At 34.9% G+C, this 12,025-nt stretch overlaps 1 protein-coding gene across 1 annotated transcript in view; it reads left to right on the top strand.

Annotated features, from left to right (window-relative positions):
• Nucleotides 1–1,896: 1,896 nt before the first annotated feature.
• The window catches only part of LOC115413454 (probable carboxypeptidase X1), a 35,418-nt gene continuing 25,289 nt past the window's right edge, over nucleotides 1,897–12,025 (top strand). Inside the window, exons 1-3 of the mRNA XM_030126312.1 lie at nucleotides 1,897–2,426; nucleotides 8,741–8,850; nucleotides 11,631–11,770. Coding sequence (XP_029982172.1) covers nucleotides 1,913–2,426; nucleotides 8,741–8,850; nucleotides 11,631–11,770 — 764 coding nt within the window. The 5' untranslated portion in view covers nucleotides 1,897–1,912. The remainder of the gene's footprint in view (nucleotides 2,427–8,740; nucleotides 8,851–11,630; nucleotides 11,771–12,025) is intronic.

Here is a 12,025-nt window from a genome sequence, read left to right as displayed (position 1 = left end):
TAGTGGACCAATCAGCTTCGACTATTCTGAATTTCAAAATAACAGCATTTTAAAGATACTACTACAATTACTATTACTACTACTACTACTACTCCAACTACTACTACTACCATCAGTACTACTACTACTAGTACAACTACTACTACTACTACTATTTCCAATATTACTATTAGTACTACTTCTTCTACTATTACTATTACTTTTACTACTACTACTACTACTATTGCTATTACTTTTACTACTACTACTACTATTACTATTGTTACTTTTACTACTACAGCTACTACTACTACTACTACTACTACTACTACTACGACTACTACTACTACTACTACTACTACTACTACTATTGCTTTTACGACTACTACTACTACAACTATTTCCAATATTACTACTACTACTACTACTACTACTGGTACTATTACTATTACTTTTACTACTACTTCTATTACTATTGTTACTTTTACTACTACTACTACTACTACTACTGTTACTTTTACTACTACTACTACTACTACTACTACTACTACTATTATTATTGTTACTTTTACTACTACAATTACTTTTACTACTACAGCTACTACTACTACTACTACTATTTCCAATATTACTACTACTACTACTACCACTACTACTACTATTACTTTTACTACTACTACTATTGCTTTTACGACTACTACTACTACTACAACTATTTCCAATATTACTACTACTACTACTACTACTACTGGTACTATTACTATTACTTTTACTACTACTTCTATTACTATTGTTACTTTTACTACTACTACTACTACTACTGTTACTTTTACTACTACTACTACTACTACTACTACTACTACTACTATCATTACCACTACTATCACTACAATTATTAGCAAGGCAGATTTATTTGTATAACACAGTACTATTACTATCTATTACTACCTCCACGACTATCATTACCACTACGATCACTACTATGAATACTATTCTACTACTACTACTACTACTACTACTAGTATAAATATCTATTGAATCATATACTCATTTACAATGCAGATGCACAGCTGTACACATGATGTGTTCCAAAATTTATGTCCATATAGATTAAAAACATCAGTATTTCCTTAAAGTTTAATGGTAGATTTTTCTTACTCTGTGAGATTTGAAGAAAGTAGATGGTAAGTTGTGGTAGAAAATTATTATTTATTGTCAGAACATGAGAAATATTTTAGAAATTTAGAGGACGAACATTTAAAATCATAGTTACGGATAAAAAAAAAAATCAGTGTTGAGAGAAATTACATCAAAACCATCTCTGAGTCATTTTGGAAACAAAGATTGCAATTTAACCCAAACTAACCAATGCAATGATATTTATCCTATAATATAAAACTATATTCTGACATTAGTCATTATTGTTTTGTATCCCAGACCCCTGTTAGAAAAGAAACACCTGGATTCAACGTGTCCACATACTTTTGTCTACATACAGAATGACTTAGGCCATTATTCTATGAGGATAATCATGATATTTTGACTTGTCTACTGATGTTTGAATTTGATGTTACTTGATAAAATTATTATTATTATTATTATTATTATTATTATTATTATTATTATTATTATTATTATTATTATTTGAATTTTTCCATCATAAACTGAGGCAGAAAAGACACAAGTTATTGTTTAAAATGCAGGAAATGAAGGGTTTAATGGTCAAAATCTATTTAAAGTGTCATAAAACTGACAGTTTATGACCAGACGTAAATGTTTCACATCAAATTCCCGCGGGGCTTTTGTCGGAATTTAGTCCGGGAGGGGGTGAGGGGGGTGAGGGGGGGGTGGTCTTGAGTAGGAGGGATGTATGTGGAGGTCTGCTTCTGTCATCTGCTGAAGCTTTTTCCTCCACATTCAAACAAAGAACAACATGGAAAAGTGTGTGTGCGTCCTGGTGTTGGTGCTGGCTTTGGACGCATCCATGGCGCAGACGCACAACACGCACGCGGAGACGCACAATAACAACAACAACAACAACACGACAACAACAACAACAACAGCACACACTTATTTAATATTTAACACTAGTCTGAGCCCAACTTTAACACCGACCGAGTCTGTCAGCGTGGATCTGCAGGAGACCAGGACGCATGGACCAGATGGACCACATGGACCAGATGGACCACATGGACCCGGTGGAGCCGGTGGACCGACCCGGGGAACTCCGACCGCGGTAACAACGCCAACCTCCGCCAAGGCCCCCACCGGCACCGACCGAGAGGAAACCACGGCCAAAGACAGAGAAGAAACAACCGAGAAAAAAGAAGAAGAAAAAAACAGGAAAGAAGAAACAACTGAGATTAAAAAAAAGGAAAAGAAGAACAGTAAAGAAGAGGAAGAATCCGATGATGATGATGAAGAAGAGGATGAGACCAAACATCTGGGTAGGACTGAATATTAATGTCTGTAAAACTGGGAAAAGTGAGGAGACTGCATGATATTAAAGCCATTTATTCATGTTCATTAACCCTTAAAGACCCAAACATCTACTCATCTGATCTGTTTAATACCTGTTCATCCACTAATTCTATCAATACATGGAAATAATGCAGTTTTACTTCGATTATTCATAGGAGAAAATGTATAAAAAACTTGTGAAACGAGAATAAAATGAGCAAAATACTTGAAGAATAAGGAAAAAATGAATCAGAAAACCTTGAAATATGGCATAAAAGTGAACAAATCCTTCTAAAGTGAGGAAAAAATGAACCAAAAAACATTGAAATTTGGAACAGAAGTGAACAAATTCTTCTAAAGTGAGGAGAAAATGAGCAAAATACTTGAAAAGTGAGGAAAAAATGAACCAAAAAACTTTGAAATATGGTATAAAAGTGAACAAATCCTTCTAAAGTGAGGAGAAAATGAGCAAAATACTTGAAAAATGAAGAGAGTTCATCGTTTCATAACATCCAGAACCCTGTATTTATTCTGTTAACCCTCAAAAACCAAAACCATCTACTGATCTAAACTGTTTAATACCTGTTGATCCATTAATCCTATCAATACATATAAATAATGCAGTTTTACTTTGATTATTCATAGCATAAAATGTACAAAAACTTGTAAAATGAGAATAAAATGAGCAAAATGCTTGAAGAATAAGGAAAAAATGAACCAATGAATCAAAAAACCTTCAAGTATGGCATAGAAGTGAACAAATCCTTCTAAAGTGAGGAGAAAATGAACCAAAAAACTTTTAACTTTGGCACAAATTGAACAAATCCTTCTAAAGTGAGGGAAAAAATGAGCAAAATACTTGAAAAATAAGGAAAAAAATTTACAAAAAACCCAAAAAAAAAAATTAGCAAAATACTTGAAAAATAAGGAAAAAATTTACAAAAAAACCCTTGAAATGTAGCATAAAAGTGAACAAATCCTTCTAAAGTGAGGAGAAAATGAGCAAAATACTTCAAAAATGAGGAGAGTTCATAGTTTCATATCATCCAGAACCCTGTATTTATTCTGTTAACCCTCAAAAACCAAAACCATCTACTGATCTAAACTGTTTAATACCTGTTCATCCACTAATCCTATCAACACATGTCAATAATTGGTGTAAAACACAGTTATTCATCTTTTCATGGTCATCAGATATGACCATATTTGGACATTCAAAGGCTCCGTAGTTACCATGGAAACACCGTCATCTTCTCCAACATTGATTCCCCAGTAAAGCCCATGGTGTTGGATCGATGACAGTGGATGGACACACTGGGTTTATGTTCAGTTAATGACAGATTGGACTAAAAAAAAAAAGCAACTTTTTCCTCAGTTTTCTCTGTTTCTGATTTAATAACCCTGAACTTTAATCTGAGCTTTAATGAACGTCTACATGATCAGTGAATTAAATACAGGAAAATACCTTATTTACACTGGAAAAAACTAAAAATACACAGGATAATATTAAAATAAATGGTGGTAAATCCTTTAATAAAAGTTGAATAAAGAGAAACATGCATTTGGGAACTGACATACAGGAAACACTGGGTCTTTATGGGTTAATGTTGGGACTTAGTGAAATAGACGCAGGTTTTGGTGCAAAAACACAAACACATGACGTCAAATTCATTAAATCACACTTTATTTGTACAATATTTATGCTGTTAAAACACAAAAATATCCTGATGAAACTTGAAAATGTTTTATTTTATCTTAAAATATAATTTTAGAACTTGAAAATATCTTTAAATTACTCAAAATGTCTTGTTGCATGAAACTAGATAGATAGATAGATAGATAGATAGATAGATAGATAGATAGATAGATAGATAGATAGATAGATAGATAGATAGATAGATACTTTATATGTCCTGAGGGAAATTCCAGTATTCAGCAGCTTTGCATACAGCACAGGAAGAACAAAACAGACCAGAACAGGTGGGTTAGTAACCAGGCTGACATTAAGGTTAATATGTACTGTAAAAAAAAAAAAAAAATAAAACAAACCAAAAAAAATTATCCCGTTATAACTTAAAATGTCTTATTGGAACTTTAAACATCTTGTCAAAACAACAAAATATCCTGCTATAACTTGTAAAGTATATATGTTGTCAAACACAAAAATGTCTTGCTATAACTTTAAATATCTTGCTATAACTTTTAAAATAGACCAGTGTAATGTTGAAATATGCTGTAAAACCCAAAAAGTATCAATGATAAAACTGGGAAACATCCTGTTATAACATGAAACCCTATGGAAGAGGATTAGGGCCACTGGAAAAAAAAAAAAGATAAAAGGTCCAAAATTGTATTATTATTCTGAAAATAAAAGTCCTTCTGACTTCTCTTATCCTAATCCTCTTCCGTATGAAACTGTCCAGTCGTGTTCAAATCTCTGTTCCTGTCATAAAACCTCTGGACATTACTTGTTGGTTTCTGTGTTTGGTGTTTGTGGTCTTTAAATGCAGCTGTAGTTCCCATGGGTCGACTTGAACCAGGTCTCATATTACATCTGACCTCTGTGGAGTCACTGTCTGTGGGCTGTGGTTCCTCCAGTGGAACTCCAGCTGTTCTACTAGAACCACCCAGGAGGATCAGAGATGTCCTTAAAGCTGTGGGAGACTTTCGTCACCAATGTTTCATCTCATGTGTCAAACCTCAGTCAATGCGTTTCCACTATGTGGAACCAGCTCGACTCGGCTCAGCTCGGTATTCCTGGAGACCGTTTCCATTACAAGATACTACCAACTTTACAGTACCTGGTCGTCATAGCGAAGCAGCGCGTTACTTCCGTGTCGTGAGTTCAGAGAGTTGCTGATAAACTCGCTCGTTGTGTGTTGTCTCGTCTGAATTTTTACGTCAGCCACCTAAGACTGAATCTCCTCGACCGACCATGGTGTAGCTTTGGGCTGTCATCATGTAGATTAATGTACCGCTACATTTACTGTCCACTTCTGCATCTGTTTTTTGTAAAACGGTGGGTCACAGAGACGACTCTCTGACCAATCAGTGGTCTGCAGTGTTCACACGTCACGTTTTAGTATCTGGTCCCCAGTCCTGGAACCTCGGCGGAGGTGATACCAAAAAAGTAGTACCGGGTACCAGATTCCAGGTCCTTTTTCGTAATGGAAACGCAAAAAGGCCGAGTCGAGTTGAGTCCCGATACCACATAGTGGAAACGGGGCATAAGTCTGTCTGTCATTACTCACCTGAACCTCTTCCCTCATGGTGAACAGTTTCTTAGTGCCATCCACCAGAAACAAACCATGTGTTTACAAACAGAGTCTGGAGGGAACTCGGGCATCTGAGGAATTTTGTCGCGATGTGCATTGTGGAAAGCGGAGGTTTGCGCAGCCGCCTGGCAGCGGCAGTGGCAGTGCAACCATATGATATTATATAGATGAAACAAACACAACCCGGAAACGGCTGAAAGGAAGCAGAGCAGCAGCTGCAACAAACATGACGCGGAAACGGCTGGAGCTCCGCTTCCCACAATGCACATCACAACAAATTTCCTCAGATGCCCGAGTTCCCTCCTGGCTCTGTTTGTAAACACATCAATCAATCAAATTTTATTTATATAGTGCCAAATCCTAACAAAAGTTATCTCATGACACTTTACATATAGAGTTGGTCCAAACCAGACTCTGAACCAGTTTACAGAAACCAACAGAATCCTCCAGGAGCAAACACTAGTGAGTGGAGACAGTGAAGGAAAAACTACCTTTAACAGCAGAAACCTGGAGCAGACCCAGACTCCTGGAGGATGGACGTCTGCCTAGACCAGTTGGGGTTAAAGAGAGAGAGTAAAGGAGGAGAAAAGAGAGAGCGATAGAGATAGAGAAAGACTGGGGAAGAGGGGAGAAGGGGGGAGGTAGGGGGAGACACATGGATGGAACTGATGCACAGAAAACTGAACTAGAACATCTATGGAACTATATAATAAACACTATCGTAACTATATGGATAAGTGAGTATGACGATGAAGGAGGAGAGAGGCAGGACCACAGCAGCAGGTCCAGAGAGGATCCAGGGAAAACCTGTGATGATCCAGGGAAAACCTGTGAGGTGATACAGCACAGAGACTCCGGGGAAGAAGTCAAGTCAGTAACATGTATTCACTGGGGCGTAAATAGAAGAGAAAATTAGGAGAGAAAAGGTCAGGGAGAAAGAGGAGCAGAGCGGAGGTCATAGAGGAGGAGGAGCAGAGAGGAGCTCAGTGTACCCAGATGAGTCTCCATCAGTCTAAGCCTATAGCAGCAGAACTCAGATCAGCCTGAGCTGCCCTAACTATAAGATTAATCAAAAAAGAACGTTTTGAACCTCCTCTTAAACATACAGAGGGTGTCTGCCTCCCGGACCGAGGCAGGGAGGTGGTTCCACAGTCGTGGAGCTTGATAGCTGAAAGCTCAAACACATGGTTTGTTTCTGGTGGATGACACTAAGAAACTGTTCACTGTGAGGGAAGAGGTTCAGGTGAGTACTGACAGACAGACTGACAGATCCATGATACTGAGGACATGACTGAGGTTTGACAGATCTGATGAAACATTGGTGACAAAAGTCTCCCACACCTTTAACTTCATACCGTAATGTCCTAAGTCACTTTTCAAACTTTTTACAGTGGAGTCCCCCTGAAACATACTTTTTTTTAATCCAAGTACCCCCAACTCTCACTTCAGAATTTTTAATTGAAAAAATTCGGCAAAATTTGCTCCTGTGCAAAAGGTGTCTGTTTATATTTTCAAAACTTTATAAACAAACCACATATTTAACTGTAATATAAGAAAAATAACACATTTTTAAAAGTAAATTTTGTGTGCAAAATATAAACTGTCCTCTTTCACTGATAGTAAAAATAAATAAATTGGTCATTAATTAATAAATGAACCTTTCATCAACAAAAAATAATCCTTTCCTACTCAAATAAAGTCATTTTGTATCATATAAAATATAAATGTTCTTCAAATGTTACCAAAGCTTCAACACTGAAACTATTCTATGAATGTATTTACTGTGTTTTATATTCCAGCATTAATTCTCATTATCATTTATTTTGTATTCTGTATATGGTGACTTATTTAAAGTATTTTTACAAAATAATTTCCAGTACCCCCTGGACTTCTTCCAAATACCCCCTGGGGGTATGGGTACCCCACTTTGGAAACCCCTCTTCTAAGTCATACACTATGTGGACAAAAGTATGTGGACATGTTGAATTCAGGTGTTTCTTTTCTAACAGGGGTCATGATAACTTGTGTTTTTTCTGTGTCAGTTTATGATGGAAATAATGTAAATAATAATATAAATAATTCTATAAAGTAACATCAAATTCAGGCACCAGGAGACAAGTCAGAATATCACATCATTATCCTCAAAGTATAATGGCCTAAGTCATTCTGTATGTGGACAAAAGTATGTGGACACGTTGAATCCAGGTGTTTCTTTTCTAACAGGGGTCTGGGATACAAAACAATAATAACTAATGTCAGAATATAGTTTTATATTATGGGATAGATATCAGTGCATTGCTTAGTTTGAATTAAATTGTTATCTTTGTTTCCAAAATGACTCAGAGATGGTTTGGACTTACTTTCTCTCAACATTCTTTTTTTTTAAATCCATGACTATGGTTTTAAATGTTCTTCCTCTAAATTTCTAAAATATTTTTCATGTTCTGACTGTAAATAATAATTTTCTTTCACATCTAACCATCTACTGTCATCACATCTCACTGAGTAAGAAAAATCTACCATTAAACTTTAAGTAAATATTGATGTTTCTAAACTATATGGACATAAATATTGGGACACATCATGTCTACAGCTGTAAGATGAACCTGTTCATGAGGATTTGAGATAAAAACATCAATATTAATAATCAATAGGATATTTATCCCATAATATAAAACTTTATTCTGACATTAGTCATTATTGTTTCGTATCCCTGTTAGAAAACAAACACCTGAATTCAACGTGTCCATATACTTTTGTCCATATAGTGGATGACTTAGGTAATTATGCTATGATTGATTATGTTCATTTTGTCATTTTCTTATATTAGATTAGCATTTCTTCTTTGGACAAAGTTAGTAAAGGTGAGTGTTTTACCTTGTTGACATGTTTTGACTATGTCTGCATGTCCGCAAACTCAAACACTCACCTTTACTGACTTTGTCCAAAGAAGAATTACTAATGTAATTATGCTATGAGGTGAACTGTAGACCTGCTCTGACTCCCCCCGCCGCCCCTTCTTCCAGACTGCCCCCCCCTTGGCCTGGAGTCCCTGAGGGTGGACGACAGTCAGATGCAGGCTTCGTCCTACCAGAGGACTGGTCTGGGTCCTCACAGGGGGAGGCTGAACATCCAGGTCAGTCCCAGAAACTGGAAACAGAGGAAACTGAAGGAAGCAGAAACAGAAGTACTACTGAGCATGTGCAGAAGAGTCTGGGATGACCATCAGACTCGTTCAGGCTTCAAAATACATAAGGAAAGATATTTAGAAAATGTCTGATTTGGTAGAAAATCCTACAGCACAGAACAGCATTGATTTTATATTTAAAAAAATATACAGAGGAACCCTTAAAAACTTATTTTCTGATGAGTTCTAACTGAATTTTCACCTACATTTAATATTTTTAAGGGATTTTTATACCATTACTTCCCCCTTTTTTACCTTCTTTTTAATTATCTATTTATCGAACTGAAATAGTTTCCATTATTTTTTTCTCTTTCTATTAATTTTGAGTATTATTTGGATCTTTTTGCTCATTTTGTTGCTTATTTACGTTCATGTTTGTTCCTTTTCCTGCTGTTTTGTTCAATTTTTATAATTTTTATAATTTTTTTCATCTATCTATCTATCTATCTATCTATCTATCTATCTATCTATCTATCTATCTATCTATCTATCTATCTATCTATCTATCTATCTATCTATCTATCTATCTATCTATCTATCTATCTATCTATCTATCTATCTATCTATCTATCTATCTATCTATCTGTCTGTCTGTCTGTCTGTCCGTCCGTCCGTCCGTCCGTCCGTCCGTCCGTCCGTCCGTCCGTCCGTCTCTTATTTTAACCCTTGAACACTCATTGAAAAGATTACAAAGACAAAACATGCAAATAGGATAAAACAGAATTACATTTTTACAACAAGCCTAAAGTAAAACAACATCAGATTGTTCGACATCATATCACAGATTCTCTCATGAACTGAACATAAACCCAGCGTCTCCATTCACTGTCGTTTATTCAGCTCCAGGGGTCTGGCTGGTGAATCAGTGTTTTATAAGATGACATGTTTTATTTCCAGTTTTCTTCATATTAGTCACAGTTATTGTTCCCCATAGTACCCCTCCATTCCTTTGTATTTTTGCTTGTATTGTTTTTTCAGATCATAGCTGTAATCAAACATCAGTAATTTAGTTTAGTTTAGTTTAGTTTAGTTTAGTTTAGTTTCCTGTGGAACAGCCTTGGATTGTTTAGCAGTATTTTAAGAGTTTTAATCAAACAGACACTCAAGCAGAGGCAGATGTGCACATCCTCCTCCTCTTCCTCCTCCTCTTCCTCCTCCTCTTCCTCCTCCTCTTCCTCCTCCTATTCCTCCTCCGCCTCCTCCTCTTCTTCCTCTTCCTTCTCCTCCTCCTCCTCCTCTTGTTCTGTAAATCTGTAAGTAATTATTTTACAATCAGGTCAAAGCCAGAATCTTATGCAACCTTTCAGACTGAGGCAGAGCCAGCAGCGTTTGGCCTCAAATATGTGTTTAAAGCGGGGATCATTTTACATTTCACATTAAAACATGGTGACTTTTTAAAAAATAAACATATTATAACATGATATCTTATTATAAACCATCCTGTTCTAACTTAAAACAGCCTCTGATGACATAAAAACTTTAAAATATCCTGTTATAATGTAAATATCCTGTTGTAACTTGAACATATTTTGTTATAATTTGAAATCATATCAGTATAATGTGAAAATATCCAGTTAAAGCACAAAAATATACTGATGAAACTTAAAAAATATTTTATAAGAACTTAAAATATATTTTTAAACTTGAAAATATTTTTTATAACTGAAAATATCTTGTTGTAGCATGAAACTATCCTGTTACAGCTTAAAACATATTAATAGAACTTAAAATGTCCTGATAGAATATAAAGTATTTTGTCACAGTTTAAAAAAATATCCTGGTCACAACTTAAAAATATCTTGTTATAACTTGTAAACCAAATCAGTATAATGTTGAAATATGCAGTTAAAACACAAAGAGATCCTGATGAAACTTAAAAACATTTTATTAGAACTTAAAAAATATTTTTTGAACTTGAAAATATTTTTTATAACTTAAAATATCCACATATAAGTTAAAATATCTTGTCACAACTTAAAAATATCCTGTTATAGATTGTAAAGTATATCTGTATAGTGTGAAAATATGTTGTTAAACACAACAATAACATGATAAAACTGATAAAATTGAAAATATTGTATTATAATGTAAAAAAAAAAAAATCTTGTTATAACGTGTAAAACATATCAGTATAATGCTGAAATATGCTGTAAAAACACAAAAATATCCTGATGAAACTTAAAAACATTTTATTAGAACTTAAAATATCTTTTTATAACTTAAAATATCTTGCTATAGCTTAAAATATGTTTTTAGAACTTAAAATATCTTGATATAAGTTAGGTGTTTTTTTCTGTTCTTTTTGTTTTGCTTGTTTGTGAAGTGTCTTTGAGTGCCCAAAAAAGCACTACAATTTTGATGTATTATTATTATTATTATTATTATTGAGATATCTTGTCACAATGGAAAAATATCCTGTAATAACATGTAAAGTATATCTGTATAATGTGACTATATGTTGTTTAACACATCATGATAGAACTTGAAATATCTTGTTATAAATTGAAAATATCCTATTATAATGTAAAAAAAAAATATCTGGTCTCAACCTAAAAATATCTTTTTATAATGTGTAAAACATATCAGTATGATGTTGACATATATGCTGTAAAAACATGAAAATATCCTAATGCAACTTAAAAACAAACTTCAAATATCTTTTCAGACCTTGAACGTATCTTGTTCTCCCTCCAGATGTGTGCAGCTGATGATGTTCTGTGTGTTTTCAGTCAGGCATTGAAGACGGGGACCTGTACGACGGGGCCTGGTGTGCTGAGTTCAAGGACCGGCACCAGTGGCTGGAGGTGGACGCCATCCACCTGACCCGCTTCACCGGGGTCATCCTGCAGGGACGCAACTCCATTTGGAGGTCAGGTGGAGGAGGCCCCGCTACACTGTAAAAAAAAAAAAAAAAAAAACTAAAAAAACCCAGTATTATTCTGGCAGCAGGGGTGCAAAAAAAATACTGTTAAATAACGGAAAATAGCCATCTCATAAAAATACGGTAATTTTCCATAATTAAAATACAATTTTTTTGCCCTAACTTTACATGAGATTTTACATGTTTGTTTTTTTTTTTTACTTTTTAATGTTTAATAAAGAATATTTACATGTATTAAAACAA

This window comes from Sphaeramia orbicularis, chromosome 22, assembly GCF_902148855.1.
Source record: "Sphaeramia orbicularis chromosome 22, fSphaOr1.1, whole genome shotgun sequence".
NCBI classification, from domain to species: Eukaryota; Metazoa; Chordata; class Actinopteri; order Kurtiformes; family Apogonidae; genus Sphaeramia; species Sphaeramia orbicularis.
Note: the sequence above shows the minus strand (reverse complement) of the source record. Positions and strands in the feature narration are given on the sequence as shown.